The sequence below is a fragment of the Rhinolophus sinicus genome, chromosome 17 (genome assembly GCF_057876585.1).
Source record: "Rhinolophus sinicus isolate RSI-liver-muscle chromosome 17, RSI-T2T, whole genome shotgun sequence".
In the NCBI taxonomy this organism is placed as follows: domain Eukaryota; kingdom Metazoa; phylum Chordata; class Mammalia; order Chiroptera; family Rhinolophidae; genus Rhinolophus; species Rhinolophus sinicus.
The window spans coordinates 62,972,653-62,994,352 of record NC_142517.1 but is presented as its reverse complement, the minus strand read 5'-3'; the positions used below and the strand labels follow the sequence as shown (position 1 = coordinate 62,994,352).

Genomic DNA, 21,700 nt, shown 5'->3' with positions numbered 1-21,700 from the left:
CTATGAGGCCAACATTACCCTGATACCAAAACCTGGTAAGGATCACACAAAAAAAGAAAACTACAGACCAATATCTCTAATGAATACCGATGCAAAAATCCTAACTAAAATTCTAGCAAATCGAATACAACAATGCATTAAAAAGATTATTCATCACGACCAAGTGGGGTTCATCCCCGGGGCACAAGGATGGTTCAACATACGCAAATCCATCAATGTGATACATCACATAAACAAAATAAAGGACAAAAATCATATGATTATATCAATTGATGCAGAAAAAGCATTTGACAAGATACAACATCCATTTATGATTAAAACACTTAATAAAATGGGTATAGAAGGAAAATACCTTAACATAATAAAGGCCATATATGACAAGCCCTCTGCTAATCTCATAATTAATGGAGAAAAACTGAAGCCCTTTGCTCTACGTTCAGGAACACGACAGGGATGTCCCCTATCACCTCTGCTTTTCAACATAGTGTTGGAAGTCCTTGCCAGAGCAATCAGGCAAGAGAAAGAAATAAAAGGCATCCAAATTGGGAATGAAGAAGTTAAATTATCACTCTTTGCAGATGACATGATGCTATATATAGAAAACCCTAAAGACTCCACCAAAAAGCTATTAGAAACAATCAACGAATACAGTAAAGTTGCCGGCTACAAAATCAACGCACAAAAGTCCATTGCCTTCCTATATACTAACAATGAAATCTCAGGAAAAGAAATACAAAAAACAATTCCTTTTGCAATTGCAGCAAAAAGAATAAAATACCTAGGAATAAACTTAACCAAGGATGTGAAAGACCTATATGCTGAAAACTATAAGACATTTTTGAAAGAAATTGAAGAAGACACAAAGAAATGGAAAGACATTCCGTGCTCATGGATTGGAAGAATCAACATAGTTAAAATGGCCATATTACCCAAAGCAATATACAGATTCAATGCAATCCCCATCAAAATCCCAATGGCATATTTTAAAGAAATAGAACAAAAAATCATCAGATTTGTTTGGAACCACAAAAGACCCCGAATAGCCAAAGCAATCTTAAGGAAAAAGAACAATAATGGAGGTATCACACTTCCTGACTTTGGCTTGTACTACAGGGCTACAATAATCAAAACAGCATGGTATTGGCAGAAAAACAGACACATAGACCAATGGAATAGAATTGAGAACCCAGAAATAAAACCACATAAATATGGACAGATAATTTTTGACAAAGAAGCTAAAAACATACAATGGAGCAAAGACAGCCTCTTCAATAAATGGTGCTGGGAGAATTGGATAGCCACGTGCAAAAGAATGAAACTGGACTGCTATTTGTCACCATGTACCAAAGTTAATTCAAAATGGATCAAAGACTTAAGCATAAGACCTGACACAATAAACTGCACAGAAGAAAACATAGGTACTAAACTTATGGACCTTGGGTTCAAAGAGCATTTTATGAACTTGACTCCAAAGGCAATGGAAGTAAAAGCTAAAATAAACAAATGGGACTATATGAAACTTAAAAGCTTCTGCACAGCAAAAGAAACCATTGACAAAATAAAGAGGCCACCAACTGAATGGGAGAAGATTTTTGCAAACAGTGCCTTCGATAAGGGGCTAGTATCCAGAATATACAAGGAACTCATGCAACTCAACAACAAAAAAACAAACAACCCAATTGAAAAATGGGCAGAGGACTTGAAGAGACATTTCTCCAAAGAGGACATACAAATGGCAAATAGACATATGAAAAAATGCTCAACATCACTAATCATCAGAGAAATGCAAATCAAAACCACAATGAGATATCACCTCACCCCAGTCAGAATGGCCATCATCAACAAGACAAATAGCAACAAATGTTGGAGAGGCTGTGGAGAAAAAGGAACCCTCATACACTGTTGGTGGGAATGCAGACTGGTACAGCCGTTATGGAAGGCAGTGTGGAGGTTTCTCAAAGAATTACGAATAGAATTGCCATATGACCCAGCAATCCCTCTTCTGGGTATCTACCCAAAAAATCTGAAAACATTTAGAGATAAAGACACGTGTGCTCCAATGTTCATTGCAGCTTTGTTTACGGTGGCCAAGACATGGAAATAACCAAAATGTCCTTCGATAGATGAATGGATAAAGAAGTTGTGGTATATATACACAATGGAATACTATTCGGCTGTAAGAAAAGATGATATAGGAACATTTGTGACAACATGGATGGATCTTGAGAGAGTAATGCTGAGCAAAACAAGTCAGACAGAAAAAGCAGAGAACCATGTGATTTCACTGATATGTGGTATATAAACCAAAAACAACAAAAGAACAAGACAAACAAATGAGAAACAGAAACTCATAGACACAGACAATAGTTTAGTGGTTGCCAGAGGGTAAGTGGGGCGGGGGGTGGGGGGTGGGAGATGAGGGTAAGGGGGATCGAATATATGGTGATGGAAGGAGAACTGACTCTGGGTGATGAACACACAATGGGATTTATAGATGATGTAATACAGAATTGTACACCTGAAATCTATGTAATTTTACTAACAATTGTCACCCCAATAAATTTAATTAAAAAAAAAAAAAAAAAAAAAAAGATTGAGATAAAAAAAAAAAAAAAATACTGAAAGCATATATAAGAAACTCATATGCAGTTATCTATAAGAGTTGTAGATAATAGTGTATCTAGGACAGGGGCAAAAAAGCAAAGCTTATCACTATATACCTTTTATATATTTTGATTTCCAAGCTATTTGAATGAATAACCGATCCAAAAATATGCAAATACTGGGGTGGCCAGATACCTCAGTTGGTTAGAGCGCGAGCTCTGAACAACAGGGTTGCTAGTTCGATTCCCATATGGGTCAGTGAGCTGTGCCCTCCACAACTAGATTGAAGACAAAGAGCTGTCGCTGAGCTGCCGGAGGGGCGGCCAGATGGCTCAGTTGGTTAGAGCGCGAGCTCTCAACAAAATTGCTGGTGCAATTCCTGCATGGGGTGGTGGGCTGCGCCACCTGCAACTAAAGATTGAAAACGGCAACTGGACTTGCAGCTAAGCTGCACCCTCCACAACTAGATTAAGGGACAACGACTTGGAGCTGATGGGCCCTGGAGAAACACACTGTTCCGCAATATTCCCCAATAAAAAAATTTTTTAAAAAAAGTAAATACTGATTTAAAACAAATGACCATAACGTTTATGGCCTTATTGCCATAAACAAGATAAAACTGGACAAAATATATGAAATAACTGTTTTTAGCTGTTGAACAACAGGCAATGCAGAACTATAATCCATGAGAAAGGCAGGCAGAGAGGGAAGATGGGGTGAGCCATACAACTGTCCCAGGTTTCTGAATGGAGGCACTTTGCAGAAAGCATTGCAGGGAAGGAGCAATGAAACAAAGCAGTATGGTCATTCTGAGCTGAGGAAGCAGAGACTGGAGTTTGGGTTTACTGAGGCAGCTAGAATTTGTTAAAATTGGGAGGGAAAGATGTGCATAAAAGGAGCACCAGAAATATGCAGTAATCCTTTTGGATTTCTGACCAAATACTAAGCTGTGTAGAGAACAGGTAAAGAACAAACACTAAAGCAATAACTGTTACCAAAGAAAGAATCAACATTGCATAGCTGTCAGCTGAACAACTTCTTGAACACATACTCTTGAATGTTGAGAGATGTTCAAGCTCTGATCAGACTGAGTGGAGAGACCTTGTTGAATAACTTGCACACCGAGACCCCAGCAGGGCCTTGCCTTATATTCTGGCTAATCTGGCCCTAGAGTAAAGGTTCTTCTAAACCTTTACTAACAAAGCTCTAGAAGTCTCAGAATTATCAAGCTGATGTGAAAATAAATTGTCTGTCAAAAGAAAAGGCTATTTAACGAAGGCTACAAAATCCAAAGAGTCAAAAGTGTAGGAACCATAATATCCAGCATACAATAAGAAAATACTAGACATATGAAGAACCAAGAAAATGTAACTTGAATGGGAGACTATTTAATCAATAGAAAATGACCCAGAAATTAGAGGTAATGGAATTTTAAATATGTTCAGGAACGTAAAGAAACATGAAGATAGTAATGTAACAAATAGTGAATTTGTAATGAAAATGACACAAAAAAATCAAATGAAAATTCTAAAATTGAAAATGCAATATCTGAAATGTAAAATTCACTAGGAGGCTGTGAAAGCAATTACACACTAAAGAGGAAAAGATCTGTGAACATTAACACAGTCAATAGAAAATATCTATTGCAGCACAGAGTGGAAAAAACAGGGAGAGGAGAATAAAAAAGAAAAAAGAAAAGCTTCAGTGATCTGTGGCACAATACCTAGTGGTATTATAAAACATACATATATTTAGAAAGGAAGAAAGGATATGAACAAAAACATTAAAAGAAATAATAGTTGAAATGTTCCAAATTTGAAATGAAAAATATAAGTACATAGATTGAAAAACAAAGCTAAGTAAATTCAGGAAAGTCAGCAAATTCAAAAATCCCAGAAGCAAAGCATAAAAAATTACCCAGAGACTCACGCTCAAATCAAATTGCTAAAACTGAATAACAAATTAAAAAATCAGAAAAGCATCCAGGAAAAAGATACATTGTGCTTGGAGGAATAGCAATAAAAAATGGTGACATACTTCTCAAAAATAATACAAACCAGAAGCTAATGGAAAAATATATTTAAAGTGCTGAAAGAAAAGGACTGCAAACCTAGAAATCTATGTCAAATAAAAATATCTTTCAAAAGTGAGATAAAAATAAAGAAATTTAGAGATATGGAAATACTCAGAGAAATCACTGTCAGTAGAACTGCACTATAAGAAATCTTGAAGTATTTTAGGTGAAGAAAAATGGCGATAGATGGAGACTCCAAGAAACGAAGAGTACTAGAGATGGTAAGAAGTGGACAGACAGAAAAGACACTCTTTGTTTTTGGTTTCCTTGTAAGATAATAGACAGTTTAATGCAAAAACAATAACTATATAGCAGAATTTATAGTAGTCATAAAGTTTAAATTTATTAAAAGAAAAGGGAAATGGAAAAAAACTCCTTACATTGTGGATGAAGTGGTGTAAAATTATTTGAAGATAGACTATGATGTGATGCATATAGTAAATTCTAAAATATTTAAGACGTATAGTTAATAAATAATAGAGAAATAAAATTGAATAAAAATAGTCATTTAAATTTTTAAAAACAAATAAAGAACACATAGAACAAATAAAATCCAAAAAACAAGATAGCAGACTTAAATCCAACCATATATCAATAATTACGTTGATGTAAATGGACTAAACACTACATTTAAATGGCAGAAATTTTCAGATTGAACCCATATAGATTTAATTTAAATTAATTTTAAAAAAACTTTAAACAAAGGCAGTATAAAATATTATTGCATTAAATACAATTTTATTGCTCAGATAGGAATTGATGGGTGAACAGATAAACAAAAATGAAGTATAGATTATACATACAATGGAATAAATAACTCAGCCTCAAAAAGAAAAGAAATTCTGACACAAGACCTATAACATGGATGAAACTTGAAGACATTATGCTAAGTGAAATAAACCAGGCACACAACGACAAATATTGTATGATTCCACTTATATTAGGTACTAGATTAGTCAAGTTCATAGAGACAGAAAGTAGATGATGGTTGCCACGGGCTGGGGAGTAGGGGAGGGAAAGTTAGTGTTTAATGGGTAGAGTTTCAGTTGTGGAAGATGAAAAAGTTCTGGAGATGGATATTGATGATGGTTGCACAACAACGCAAATGTATTTAATGCCACAGAACTGAATACTTAAAAATGGTTACAGCAATAATAAGCTAATAGTTCATACTTAAAAAGCAAAACTGAAATTTGCCAAGCAGGTTATACTATCATAGACCTGAATTCACTCTTGGAATATACATTTTTGACAGAATTCAAATTCACATAGTTAACTGCTCTGACACAGACCTACCAATAGGCAAAACATAAAAGAGCAAACATGATACTAATAGTAGGGATGATTTAGGAGTTAGATCATGACTTTTGATGACAAAAGGTTTATGGGTAGAGTACTGAGGACAGGTAAGGCAGAAGGATAGGCCTGGGGTTCCCCATGTAAGAGAAAGCAGCCATCTGAAGAAGAGGAGAAGAAACAAAATGCAAAACAAGTCAGGAAGAGGGGGAAAAAAAAAGTGTGCCCTTAGAAGTCATGGGGGGAGAGAAACTAAGGAAAGAGAGCGTTGATTAACAGTGACAAATGCTGTACAAAAGTCAAACAGAATGAGGACTGAAAAATCTATTTGATTTTCTAAAAAGGTTTGCAATAACCTTGGATAGCATGGTTTCAGCAGGCTGCTACCAATGAGCATACACCACAGAAGTTTCTCAAAGAGCGGATCATGAAGACAGTGATGACTGACTTTTTATAAACCTAGCAACATAAAGGGGAAAACAGGCTACACAGAAGAGAAAAAAGATGAAGGGACCAATGCAGACTGTACTTCTGAGTCTTTTAATGAAGGCTTTACCAGTGCTTTGAAAAACATTTCCATAACAATGAGAAGCTCAAAAAGCATCAGCAACCTTACCTGGAAAAGGCACAAAGGCGTGTCGCATGCTGATTGAAAATGGCATTCCTCTGTCTGAGGCTCTCTCCTCCATCTGTGCCTGGTGCCCAGGGTTCAGGCCACAACCCTTTTTATTTCTTCCTCTGTCATGCAAACAACATCATTAGCTGCATACGAAGCAGTCTCAAATATGTGAAAAAGGTCTGATTTTTCAGTAAATATTTTCATCTAAGAAACTTAAACACGCTATTATCTGAAACTCAGCTTAAAGCTTAACAAAGATACTAGGTTTACATTTTAGCAAACAATTCAATTAAATAGGAAGTAAGACATTTCTGTAATAGCCTTTCCTACAAACTACTTGGGATAATTCACTGACATTTAGCTCAACTCAGCAAATCTCTTTGACCTAATATAAATTATCTGTGTTTTTTCTTCCCTTTTTGTGTATGTGGGGAGGGCAAGAGGAGGAATGTTCCTGACATTGCTAAACTCTTCCCTTTAGTTAATTTGACTTAAGTAAGTACATTGTGCTGGTTGATTTAATTAGTGGCCCGGGTTTCCAGGCTTTCATCAACTAGCTTCTTTATAGACAGACTCAGGGTTTCACATGGATAATGCCTAGAATAGAAATGTCTATTCCTGAAACAGAAAATTAAACTAATTTCATTATTTTTTCCAATAGGCTATTTTTGAGCCATTCACACAAAAGGATATTAACACAAATAGAAAGAAACAGTCTACCTGCCCGTGGGAAGTAGGCCCCTGCCTATGGCTTGGGAAGGTGGGCTTTCTCCTACTAGTGTTGGCATTTTGATCTCAAAATCTCTTGGCACATTCTGAATATTTGGTTCTGTAAAGGTTATTCGTCCTAAAATCAAACAGAATGAAAACATAAAATCAGGGGGAGAAATCTGACATGTATTTTAACAGTAATTGCATTTCTGAATTGTCTTTAAAAATATATACTCTATTATTGTTAAAATCAAATAAACATATTTAAATGAAATATTTTTCATTGTGTTCATGTGTTTAACAATGATAAAATAAGTACAAGAGCAATCGCAATGTAAGTGAATGAATGAATCAGCTACAATGTTTTACGTTACCTAGCCCTCTAGAAAACAAGCCCATAATAAGAAGTAATTTGATAAACTGAACTATTCTTATGTTAAAATGAATACCAGATGTCAGCACTATAAATATTAGTGGTCATATTAATGAGTAAAGACTAATCAAATGGATCCTAGGAGACATGACTGTCAGATAAGCCTTTAAAATGCCAGGAATGCGCAAGATACAATGAAGAAGATCTGGAAAGGAGCAGCTGAGTGCTGAAAAGGGGACACCAGGCCAGAGGAGTCAGCTAATGCAGGAGATGGAGTAGCAGTGAGAGGTGGGACTGAAACATCACTTTCTAGACATCGCCTGGCCAATTTTCTTCTTCTTCATCATCATCATCATCATCATCACTCATCAAGAAAATCAGTGCTAACACTGGCATAGCTAGAGAATAGAATCAGGTGGTTAATGAATTTTCTAGGAAACAAAAAACTTTGTTTAAATGCTTATAGCCTTTATTTCTCCCAAAATGTTTTACATTTTGTTTATTTATTGGTTGAATTTTTCTAGAAAACAAGCATTATCCAAAAAAGTTGTAATGGATTTTGTTTTTTTGCAGTTTTTATAATACACATATAGTGACACAAAATCCTGTGTTAAATGCTATACCCTTCATTTTAACAAACTCTCTACTAGCTACCACATATAATTTCATCTTCTATTGATGAATCAGACATTTTAAGTACCTAGAGTATTGTTTTTCTGAATTAACCCCTGCTATTATGTCTTTGTTATTTAGCTTTTAACAAAAATTAGTGCTTAATTAATGATAGATATTAATATACTTATTACCATTAAATGGCCTTTTGAATGTGATAAAGCTAACAAACAGCAGAGGAAGGAATCTAAGTTTCTTTCTGCCTTAGGACACTGTCTTTTATAATAATACTTAATAGGTTTATTGTTTAAATTAACGAGGCAACATTGGCAGACACAAATTATAAAACACAAATGTAGCTTCATAGAGATGAATTCTAATAAGGAAACAGCCTTGCTATGCTTAGGTAAACTTGTATCTCCAACATATTCTTTAAATGTAGGCACAATATGATAAAAACCAATTAGGAAAAGAAAGAAAACGAATACTTTCAGCTTTAATAGCAACAAATAAATGTGCAACACCTCTGAAACTCTAGGTTGATTTTATTTTTTCACCAACAAGGATTTATTTTACATAAATTTACAGATGTCAGCACTATACCAGATGTCAGCACTAATACCATATGTCAGCATACGTTTCAAAATGAAAGTGAAAAACCAACAAGGCAAGAAATGGCTAGGAAGGACCAAGAGGTTAGCTAAATAGAGAAGGAAAAGGGAAGTTGTTTAGAACAAAGACTAAGCAAGCAAAGAGCAATGCAGCTTCTCATGGTGACTCCATCCTTAATAACAGCAACAACTGATAATGAGACACACACTAAGGGCATGCACCCTCTTAAACACTTCACATGTATTAACCTATGTAATCGTCAGAATGATCCAGGGAGGTAGGACTATTCCCCTGTTTTATCATGAGGAAACTAGGCACTGAGAGGTTCAAGACTTTGTCTAAAGATTCGCAGCACCAGCATTCAAACCGTGACATCAAAGCCCAGATTCTAGACCATCAATCTAAACTGCCTCCTCTATGAAGCACTTGAAGCTGCCTTTTCTTCCACCACACGCCACATTTGGCAAATATTTAGAGTTTTGCACTGACCAGAGAAAGAATGCTTTTTTCCTCACTAGGTTATACTCATACCTATTCCAAGAGGGCTGTGACACATGCAGAGGACTCTATAGCTTTCTTTTCTGATTGAATGAAATAAGATTCTCACTTATTATAAAGATGACCCGCACACCTAGTGAGATTCAACTCAGACAAAATCTTAAGATGTTCAGAGAAGGCTGGGACCAAAATAAGATCACTGACTCAAATAGATATTTAACTCCTGGATATACTCTCATCAAAAGCACGTCTCAGACATCACAGTTACTCTATACAGTACTTGAAAGCATAAACTGTATCTTCCTAAATTTCATCTCTGTATCCATCTATGCTTTGAATGTAGTATAATATGTGTTTCATAAATGATTACAGAACTTCATTGAACCCAGTGATCGACATTTGAATTCCTTGGTGATCACAGAAATATATATGAAAGTTTTTTTCTTTAAAAACTGGGTATTATCCATAGTTAAGATTTCTCATTACCTGTAGCAGTGTGTGACTGTGATACAGGATAGATTCTTTCCATTCCAAGAAAAGGATTCAGACGCTTTTCCCGCTGCAGGGGAAAGATTACCTTGGTAATAGCATTGGTGATTCTTCTCCACTCTAATATCAAGCCTGGTAAAGGATGTAATGCCTTTAATTTATTTAAAACATCCTGCCAAAGAAACATAATGAGGTAAGATTCGATTCTAATCCAAATTCCATAGCAAACTAGAATCTCTTTTAGGTAAATAACACACTCTCAAATTAAAGTTATTAACTTCTGTATCTACAACTCAAAATTACTGTTTGGGTTTTTTGAAAACAACCACGATAAAACTACGATAACTATAGATTACTGAAAGCAAACATGTCAATACTGAATAATACCAATTTAGATCTACCTTTAAAAAAAAAATCAATGACATGTCAACTTAGCAAGTAACTGTCCCCCCACACCCCACCCACAAGTTTATAGCATCTGTCTTTGTCCTGTATATTTCCCTCCTCCATTCCTCAGATGATTGAAAGTTTCCCAGGTTGTTGTTTTTTTTTCCTTTATTGCCCTAATACTTTCATGGTTTCTGTATTAAGGAAATTAAAAGACATTTATCTTTAAAACTTCGAATTTTCTATGCTACAGACTTTTGATGAACCATTAAAGAATAGAAACGTGTGAGTTAAAAGAGACAGTGAGATCAAATAAAAAGTTTTGCTACAGAATGAAGCTGTGGAAGCACCCCTAGGTCAGGCCAGTCATAGTTAATGATATTAGGGTCAATATTCGACAGGATGGACTGCAACTTAGACTGCTTTTTCCACTGCTGCTGTGGCTGTACTTTCTACCCTTATTTTTCCATTGAAAATTCATTCAATAAAAATGTGAAATTAAGTCCTTTCTCTCTTCTCTCCCATGCATACAGTTTCCATGGACTGTGATTAGCATTTTACTTTGAAATCAGCAGAGTAGAGTCTTAAAACACACTCGTGGAAAGTTTACTATTTTTGCCCTGGAATTGGAAAAAAAAAAAAAAAAACTGTTTTATTTATAATGGCTGTTATTTTTTCTTTTTATATTAAAAAGAACATCTTCCATACCTTTGTTCATGTTCAAATAACTATACAAACTATATTGTACTGGAAGTCCAAGAGTAGTGGATGCCGATAATTAAATGATGTCTATATGCCTGAGTTTGCAAAACTTTACACCATTTTAATGATAGGAAGGACACAACTGCTAATTCAGATTATGGTCCACATTTTCCATGCTGGAATATCTCCACATTTATTGTGGGCAGCCAAACCACAAACCAATTTGTTTTTCTGTAGGTAAGTTCAAATGGTGGGCTATGTTGGATCTTGATTTCACCAGCATTCTTTGAAGACATCAAAGTGCTAAGAGTAGTTCAGATTCTGCCCTGTGACTGCCCCAAAGAGCACCTTTCTAGTGCTGAACCGTTTTCCTAGCCTCAGTTTGCGTCCATTGTCATTCCCTCTTCTGGTGGAACCCAAAGTTTTCTTGCCGCCTTGGTTTATCTCTCCATTCGGTGGCAACTTCAATTCCAAAAATAAAACCTGCAAGAAATTAATGCTTCTTTAGTCAAGAATCATATCTCAAATACTGTCATGCAGAAAATATTTTTAAAAGTTACTTGGGGAAACAACCTATAGTGTTTAATATGGGTTGGAAGAATCTTGGGTTTTTTTGGGGGGAGGGGGGACAATTTGGAATTAATGCATTTAATAAATAATGGCCATGACAATTTATATATGAAGTAGGCTGTCCATACCCTAATTTAGGCACTAGCAGATTAATACAACACCATGCTTTTAAACAGTCAAGAACGCAGGAATGTATACTTTGCGCTGAAGAACTGACAAGCTATTGATACAGAGACTTTGGGTGGCTCTGAGGATTGTGAGCACTCCTGAATACCACTTGATGTGGTAACCAACTTGGCTGCTCAATCGCTTAAGCCCCTCAGAGGGTCAATGACGAAAACAGGGCCGCATCTGTCCCACAAGCTGTACTTTGCTGATCCCTGCTCTAGACCAGTGCCAACCAAAAGAGCTTTCGCAATAATGGACATGATCTGTATTTGCACTGTCCAATATGGCAGCCACTAGCCACAATATGGCTAGTGAACATTTGAAATGTGGCCAGCACAAATAAGGAACTAAACTGAAATCTTTTATTTCATTTTAATTAATTTAATTTTAAATAGTCACAAGTGGCTGGTAGCTCCTCTGTTAGATAGTGCACCTCTAGATGAGCAATAATATCCTGTCTGATCTAAAGATTCAACTTAAAATTACCAAGGATTAAATAGTCATGTGTAAAACTGTGAGAGTACCTTAAACCTCTGTTTTAACATGAAGACCTAGGAACAAGCCAATAACAATAAAGGCCTATTATTCTAGCTCAGAGTTTGACCTAGGCCGATGGCTCTCATAATTTAGTACCGATCTGAGTGAAAAGAGCCCAGATTCTGCCTTTGCGCCAAGCCTACTTGTGCTGAAATCCAGAGATTCTATATTTTTGATAAGCTCCCTGTGTAATTTTATGTGCTTTCTGCTAGGTACTGGCTTGCGGAGTTCTTGGCTAATGAACTCAAAAGAAAATATAAAAATACTAAAAAGGCAACACTGAATTCAATACAAATATACCACGTGAGTAAGAGAAAAAAAGTTCCTCATTTTTTTTAAACATAGAATTCTAAGGCTTAATAAAGAGCATTTTTATGAGTACACATAACATCTATTGAGCACTTACTATGAGATAGGCCCTATTCTAAGTGTTTTACATTTATCCTTTATTCCTCACACCAAATCTATGAGGTTTTTCTAGCATAACCCATTTTACTGGTGAAGAAATTGAGATATAAAGAGATGGTGTATTGGCCCAAGGTCATGTTAATAAATGGAGGAGGTAGGATTCAAACCCATGAATCTGGCTCTAAAGCCTATGATCTTTACCTATATTCTTGAATCACATCTAGAAGACCCTACGACTTCAATGCCATAAAGCAAGTGTAAGCACCCAGTTTACATTTGTAACCTCTCTAAAATAACCCAGCCACTCTTTGAGGAGTGTGGGGAGAGGAAATAATAGAACACTAACCTTTGAAAATAAAAATAAGAGTAAACTATGTTAAAATTCATATAAGATGATAAAAATCTTAATTGGGTTTAAAAAGCAAACCGTCACCAAAATCCCCTTTTCATTAACAACTGAGAAAAATATCTAATTTTGTAATCCAAAAAAGCATTTGGGGGTGAGGAAGGGGTGGGAGTCCATAAAATGGCTAATTTCATGGAGAAACAGCTACACTGTTATGCAACTATTATGCAACTGTCTTTCATTCAACAAATATTTACTGAGTGCCTCCTCTGTTCCAGGCAAATCTCCTTCTCTTGGAACATACACTCTAGGACCCTTCTTTACTACCTTCCTGTTTCCTAAATATCAGATATCACTTATAAATTAGATGTTAGAATACTCTACCTCCAAAGTATTCTGGTTAACTGAATTGCATTTTTAACTATTCTTTGATGTTTAGGTAAACACATTTAAGAAATGCATGCACACAAACCATTTTTAACTCTAAAAATTTCTTTTCTAAATTCCCTATTCCCATGACACAACCTCAGCGATGTCATCTGAACTGGTGAAGGAAAAACTGTGGCCGGCTAGTTGATAGGCCTGAGTCTCAATTGCCTCCAGCTTGGCTTGCATTACGTGTTTCTGACTTTCACATTCTCCAGTACTAAAGCCGATTCCATTTAGCTCTAGCAAGGCCAAGCAGTACTGACAGGGCATTTCCACTTTACAGAAAACATCTGGAAGAGAAAAAGAAAACTAAAACATTAATTCACCAGCTAAGTGACTAGATTAGTATTATTATCTAAACACACATAGAGTTTTTCTAGCAAAATCCAGAGATGCTGCTACCCAAACTATGCTTCAAGATTCGGTCTCCTGAGCAGTGTTCTCAAACCAACAATGAAAGGCATAAAAGATACCTTTTTACCCCACTTAAGCACTTTCCACTTAAGCACTAGACCACTATCTTTGTCTATGCAGAGTAGAATTGGCAATCTTACGAACAGTCTGGATTACCAGAGACTGCATTTCTCCCAAAATAATGTTTCTACTCTTAGCAAGAGCAAGATAGCCCATCTTACATGCTAAGCTGCTACAAAGTATTAATTCCCTGACATTATTTCCAATATTCATGCTCCCATGGTATGCATGCTTGCACAAAGAACTAAAGATGGAGGTTTCATATTTTCCAATGCTATTACCAAGGAGTAAAGAACATTTCAGAAATAAGAATTGGAGTTTTTTTCTGTCTGCTGACATTTATCTACAGAGTTGTCATTCTATATCAGTTTTCCCAGTATGCTCATTGGAATTTTAGTCTCAAAGATACAATATATAAAGATTAGAATTGAGAGATACCATATACTGAGTTCCAGCATTTATATACTGCTCTTGGATATTCATGATGCCTCTTAATATATGCATGAGGCAAGTATTAATAAAAAGAAAGTTGATGCTGCCATATTCGTCCCAGAAAATAGACTAAGAATAAAAATCATATTAGTGGTAGAGCTGGTTACAACATAATGATAGAAAGTTTAATTCACTAGGAAGATAAATAAATTTTAAACATGTATGCACCTAATAAAATGGTCTCAAAATATACAAAGTTGACTGAACTACAGGGAAAATTAGATATAGAAGATTTAAACAACAGAATTTTATAAATGTCTTGACTTAAAAGACATTTATAAAATTCTGCATCCAGAATTGGAATATACATTCTCTTATATATACATAGAATATTTATACCATAATTCAGGTTTTAGGTCACAAAGCAACTCAAAAAATTTTAAAGAATGGGTATCATACAACCATATTCTTTAACCACAATACAATTAAGTTTGAAGGTAACAATAGAAATACAAAATAAAAAGTTTCCAAATATATGGGAATTAAAAAAAAACTAATCATAAATTTAGTAATTTATGAGTCAAAATGTACCATAATAGAAATTCTTAAATATTTAGGATAAAATGATGAAACATTACATGTCAAAACTTGTGAGATAAAATGAAAGTAGAGCTTTAAGGGAAATGTACAGCCTTAAGTACTTAAATTAGAAAAGTAAAAATGATTTGAAAAGTAATAAATTTAGTGTCAAACATGACTTTAGAAAAGGACGGCAAAATAAAGTCAGGGAAACTAGAAGAAAAGAGAGATTGTAAATTTGACAAAAATCAAGGAAATAGAAAACAAAAACAATAGGAAAGATCAAAAGCTAGTTCTTTGAAAAGATGGAAAAATTTGATAGCCTTCTAGTGAGATTAAACAAGTATTATGAAAGAAAAACAAGATAACAGATAAATCAGAAATGTAAAAAAAGAAAACATAAGCAATAGCTTTATGACAATAAATTTGAAAATTTAGATGAAAGAAGTAAATTCTTAAAAAATATAGCATATCATAATATAATCAAAAAGATATAGGAATAATCTTAGTTATTAAAGAAATAAAGTAGTAAAGAACGTTTCCACAAAGAAATATTTTATAGGTAAATTCCACCAAAATTTCGAGGAACACATTATTTCTGTAATACATAAACTCTTCTAAAAGAAAAAGAGGTTATATTCATCAACTCACTCGTTCAATGAAACTAGAATAACTTTTTTACCAAAATCAAAGTATGAGAAAGGAAAATTATAGTTGTTTTACAAGCACTGAATTGGCAAAATTGAGACAGTATGAATTAGCACGATTTCTTTCACACTGCTGTTTAGAAAGTAAACTTTTACAACCAACCTGGAAAACAATTTAGCATAATCTTACAAAGTTAAATATTCCCATTCCTATGACACAGCAATTCTAAACTAAAAGAAATTCTTGCCCACATGTACCAGGAGACACTTATATGTGTTAGAATATTTATACAGAACTACTTGTTATCGCAAAATAATACAAAACTAGAAACAACCCAAATCAATAGAAAAAAATGGATAAATAAATTTTGGCACACTTTCACAGTGATATGTTACACAGCAGTGAGAGTGAATTAGTCATAGATACAGGTAATATGCATGTATCTTATTAACATGATGCTGAGCAAGAAAGCAAGTCCCAGTGTGACGAATATTTTATAAAGTAAAAAACAAGCAAATCTAAATAATATATTGTTTTGACTTATATATATATATATACATATATATGCCAAAAATTTTTTAATTAAAAAGCAAAATTTAAGTAAAAAATAAGGGAATAATAAACATAAAACTTGGGATATGCAAGAAAGGGGAAGCACACAGGTAGACACATACGAGTATGTCTAATTTATTGATAGTGTGAGTTAACAGTTATTAAATATTAAAATATATTATTAAAAGAATAATAAATAAATAACAATAAAACCATACATGGACCAATGATGATACTGTACATGAAAAAAAGATTATGGTTAATACAAATCTATGCAGATGCGGTCTTTTAAAAGAGAGTGAACCAACTCACTCCATACCTAGAAAATCATCTCATATATATTCAGACCTCTCTAGAGAGGACCTAACTGATCCATGTAAAGAGGACAGGATACATTGTCCTGGGTCACACTGAGCAAAGACACATTTATTCACACCCTAACAAAAATCAGTTCTCTATTGGGAGAAAATCAGCTGCCAGAAAACGCCCACCCAGTAGGCAAGAAGATGAGAAAAGAAAAAGATGAAGATTCTGGAGGTCCATTAAAATAAACAAGCACATCCTGAAATAATTATTTCCGAACATAATTTGACAACTGTCCACATTCTCTCCAAAACTTCCCTTATCTCAATGTACATCAATTCTATGGAGTACTTGAATAAAAAAGACTAACACTGTACAAGAATGCACTAATCACCTTCTTGTCACTGACAATGGAAAATTTACAGGGGAAAAAAAGAGCTTTTAAGGCACACTGATATTGTGAAAGTTATAAAATAACAAACCTGAGGGTTTCTTGTGCTTTTCTGGAAAGGAAAACCATAGCCTCTTTTTTTTTTTAATAGGTGAAAAACCGGCTTTAAGTAGTGGCACAGTCCCTTCCCAAAGATACAGAAAGCTTATAAATCTGACAATGGGCAACAAATGTCCATAAAAAGTTACAGACTAATCCATATCACTATCACCAAATGTTGGTGTCTGGGAACTACAAGACTATCCAGGACACCTGTTGGGGGCAGACCGGGAAGGAAAGAGAGCTGTGTTCATTCAGCATTATTGTCCATAAACAGAGACGAAGTCCTATGGCAAGTGGGCCACACACTCCCAAGCCTTGGCCTGCCTACATTTCCTTAGCGAAGCTGAGTCTGAAACAGTTCACTGCCTGTTCAAGAGCTGCTAATTAACATCACTTAAGCAAGTCTCCTATGAACAAACAAATCCGTCTGGTCTTTGTATAATTCTACCCAGTGATGCTGGGGAGAACATTACTATCAGCACAGAGGGCTTGTGTTATCAGTAAAAATAATAATGGTAATCAACCAACACAACAATGAGTGTCTCCTCTGTGGCAAACACTCTACAAAATTTTCTCTCATTTAATACACATAACAACATTATAAGAACCAGACTTAGAGAGTTTCAATCGCTCGCCCAAGGTCCTTCATTAGAAAGTGATGCAGCCCAGATTCAAACCCTGTGTGAATTCATCAGTCTGCTGTTTCTAGTATTTATTAATCAGGCGATAAATTCATGGTTTCTGTCTTCTCACAATGGAACAAAGCCAACTTTGTTCCACTTTATCATTTCTACCACAAGCATATGTTATCTTCTGTGAAGTCAGTGTACTCAGTCTAGGCCAGCTGACTGCACAATAAATCCATGCTATTTGTCAGAAGGGAAAAAAAATTCACGTGAATATCCTTTGCTGAAAAAATAACTGCTAAAAGTTCTAAAAAGAAAACAGTCACTTTTTTAAATCCATGAAAGATATGTTCTAAGCGTGAATAAAAATCATTTGATGAAGTTCAAATATAAAATAAGCAAAAAATGAATAAAGCATCACTAATTCTCTTCATCATAGTAGAGCCTGAGGTTAGCAAACTATGGCCAAACTAGGACCAGATGCCTGTTTTTGTAAAGTTTTATTGGAACACTCATTTTCATAATGTCTATGGCTGCTTCTGTGCTACAACAGCAGTTAAATATTTGTGATTAAGACCATCTGGGCTGCGAAGCCAAAAATATGTAGGATCTTTTACAGAAAAGTTTGTTGACCCCTGTATTGGACAATCCAAAGCTAGGGTTTGCATAAAAAGTATAAAAAATGTATCCATCTGTGATAAAGAGTGGCTAAATCCATAACTGTCCCCAGTCAATAACCACATAAAAATGCCAGGAACTTTGTTTTTTACCTTGCAGGTTTTCCTTCTTTAACAATGAATTGAGTTGATTCATAGCGTTGAAGATGAGAATGGACTCTACAGATGCTCTGTATCGCCCAGAATGCTCAGTGCTGACATTCAGTCCCAGGCTTTGAATTCCTTGGCCAGACTCTATCCCATCTAGGAGTAGAAGCTCATGAGGAAGAAAACTGGTCACTATGCTGTGAAGAGTCGGCTCCTTAGAATCTGGATCTAATAACCAGCACGCCACCTGAATGCGACAGCAAAGAGAATATTTTCTTGATTACAAAGGCTTTAGCTTTGTAATAGATTGTCCCCCTGTGGCTTGAGCTTGGAATGGCCCCTGTCCCAGTTCCCTGCTTTAGAAAATTACCCTGAAACATGATTAATACCCTTCTGCTTATTGATCACAATCTCTATGGCCTAGCATTCTTTCCAGGCTACTCCCATCATTGTTCCTGGGTTGCTGATGCCAAGGGAGGACCACATTGCCAGAGGGAAGGCTCCATGCAGACCCCCGGAACTGTCCTATAGCCTCTAGAGGAACGCCCAGATTTTCCTTTAAATACCTTAAGCTGGTCTGAGAATGTTAAGGCAGTTTTTGAAGGTGTTAACCCACTGCCTTCTCAGATCACCGGTGCTCTGACAATAAACACTTATCCTATGACCCAACTCCTGTGTCGGTCTATTGGCTGAGCAGCGCAGGCAGCACGAGCCCCGGACTCGGTTGCTCTCGGTTTCACCCTTCAATTAAAGGTATCTATCCAGAGAAATCCAAAACTCTAATTCAAAAAAATTTATGCACGCCTATGTTTATTGCAGCACTATACACAATAGCCAAGACATGGAAACAACCAAAATGCCCATCGGTAGACGACTGGATTAGGAAACTGTGGTACATTTATACAATGGAGTATTACGCAGCCATAAAAGAAAGAAATCTTACCAATTGCCACAACATGGATGGACCTAGAGAACATTATGTTAAGTGAAATAAGTCAGACAGAGAAAGACAAATACCATATGATCTCACTTATATGTGGAATCTAAAGAAAAGAATCAGTGAATGAACTAATCAGAAACAGTTTTGGAGACATAGAGGAAAAACTGAGGGTTGCTGGATGGGAGGGGGGGTGGGGATAAGGGGGAAGGTGAGGGGATTAGAAAACAGTCAGTAACCACAAGATGGCCACGGGGTTACGAAAGTTAGTTTGGGGAATGTAATCAATAATGTTGTAAAGATTTTGTAGGGTATCCGATGGACACTTGTCTCATTAGGGAGACCAGCTCAGGGATGATGTAGATGCCTGATCATTGCACTGTACACCTGAAGCTGAAGCTGAACAATAATGAATGTCAACTACATATATATATAGTTATACATATATATATATATATATATACACACACACACACACACACACACACACACACACACACACACACACACTTACAAGAAGCAGAGTACAGCATTAGGAATAGAGACAGTGGAAATGTAATGGCTGTGTGCGATGTCAGAGGGATAGTGGATGGGGGGGTTGACACAGTGTGAGGGATATAAATGATAAAAGTCTACGTATTACTTTGTTTTGTGCACATGAAATAAAAAAAAGTCTAAAAAAAATTTTTTTTAATAAAATTAGAAAAAAAAGGAGAAAAAAATGAAAATTCATTTCTAATCTCACTGATTTTCACTTAATACTCGCTCAGTGGTGTTCCCAGGAGAAGAAAAAAAAGATTATTTTACCAGGACTCATTTTTGGTTCTAATAAGACCAATGGCCTTCAAATTTTTCCATTACTGCAATGCTCCTGCTGACCTTCTGAAGTAGGCTTAAAATCAAATGCCTCTCAGCTAAATGAAGCCATGTTTCTGAAAATGCAGATGGACTCTTCTCCACTAAGGCTGACTTTGGCTAGGCTACTATAACAAAGATGGGCCTATGTAGTTTTAGGTTTAATTCTTGCAACATAGGAAGCAGTGGGACATAAATGTTTTATCATTAAAAGTTCATATCCAGAGTTTTAGAAAGCCTCTAGGCTTTCCCCTCAGGATGAGGGCCTATTACAATGACCATCCAACTGGTGATTTGATTGCTATTTTTAACTTCCCAATGACACTAGAAGATCTGTAGTTTCTAACACTGGATCTAGCAGATCAAAACTGGATTTAGAATGAGGAAATCTAAGCCCTGTCTATAATTCTGACAATTACTAAATGGTTCAGTTACTTCTTTTGTAGGTTAAGAATGCAGTTTTAAAGGAGGGCGTAATATTCTGAATTATAATAAGAAACATATATATGGCCTTCATTCCCCAGTCCCCATTTCTAGCACAGAGCTTCCAATACCCTAGGAATTTCCTAGGTGGTGAGGAATATACAAGTGTCTTTTGTTATGTTAATGAGGTAACTTTTGTAATGCCCCTAAATTACCTAAAGGTCGGGGCTGGTTGTCAAGGAAACAACTCTATGATTGGAGGGTTGGAACTTTCAGTCCAACCCTTGACCTTCTGGGAGGGGAATAGGGGCTGGAGATTGAATTGATCTCTAATAGCCAATGACATAAATCAATCATGCCTAAGTCATGAGGTCTCTATAAAAACCCAAAAGGACTGGGTTAGGAGAGCTTCAGAGTTGGTGAACACATGGAGGTTCTGGGAAAGGAAGGGACTGTCAGCTCCGGGCCCCTTCCCATATACCCACCTCTGTGTATCTCTTCATCTACCTATTGATTTGTAGGTAGCCTTTAATATCCTTTGTAATAAACTGGTAATCAGGTGAGTAAACTGGTTTCCTGAATTCTGTGAGCTGCTCTAGCAAATTAATCAAAACCAAAGAGGGGGAAGGGAGGTCATGGGAATCTCACATTTATAAATGGCCAGAAGCACAGATAACAACCTGGGCTTGTGGCTGGTGTCTGAAGTGGGGTACTGGGAATCTTGCGGGACTGAGCCCTTAAGCTGTGGGATCTGACACTATCTCCAAGTTGATAGAGTCAGAATTGAGTTGCATTGCAGGATACCCAGCTGATACCTGCAGAATTGTTGGAGGGGTGGGGAAAGTTCCCCCACCACATTAGAAATTGGTGATCAGAACCCTTTGGGGGGTATTGAATAAAAGAGTCTAATGTAAAAGTTGCCAAACTTATAAAGGTGAGATTTTATAAATTAATAGTTGATCTTATTACATCAAAATTGTTTTGATTAACAAAACCGATTATGAAATATTTCAAATAGTTTGTGAAAAAGGTATATAAATCTGAGATGCTACTGTAGTTTTAATGAGAAGCTCATATTACCCATATTCTTATTTTAGATTCTGGAACATCAAAATTAAGTGACAACCTTTTATATCCAGTAAAAGCTAGTTTAGAAACTACATGGGATTTATCACATAT

The 21,700-nt window shown here is 35.7% G+C and overlaps 1 protein-coding gene across 4 annotated transcripts in view; it reads right to left on the bottom strand.

The window, feature by feature from the left end:
• Window positions 1-21,700, bottom strand: part of POLQ (DNA polymerase theta) — a 126,581-nt gene that overhangs the window by 24,265 nt on the left and 80,616 nt on the right. For 2 of the 4 annotated variants that reach the window (XM_019729623.3, XM_074331249.2), the window contains 6 exons: window positions 18,313-18,553; window positions 13,532-13,725; window positions 11,326-11,460; window positions 9,886-10,060; window positions 7,314-7,440; window positions 6,591-6,712 (listed from right to left, as the gene is read on the bottom strand). In XM_019729623.3, coding sequence (XP_019585182.3) covers window positions 6,591-6,712; window positions 7,314-7,440; window positions 9,886-10,060; window positions 11,326-11,460; window positions 13,532-13,725; window positions 18,313-18,553 — 994 coding nt within the window. Of the gene's footprint in view, window positions 1-6,590; window positions 6,713-7,313; window positions 7,441-9,885; window positions 10,061-11,325; window positions 11,461-13,531; window positions 13,726-18,312; window positions 18,554-21,700 lie in introns of those variants that run through there. The other 2 variants (XM_088794220.1, XM_019729624.3) reach the window with 2 other exon arrangements.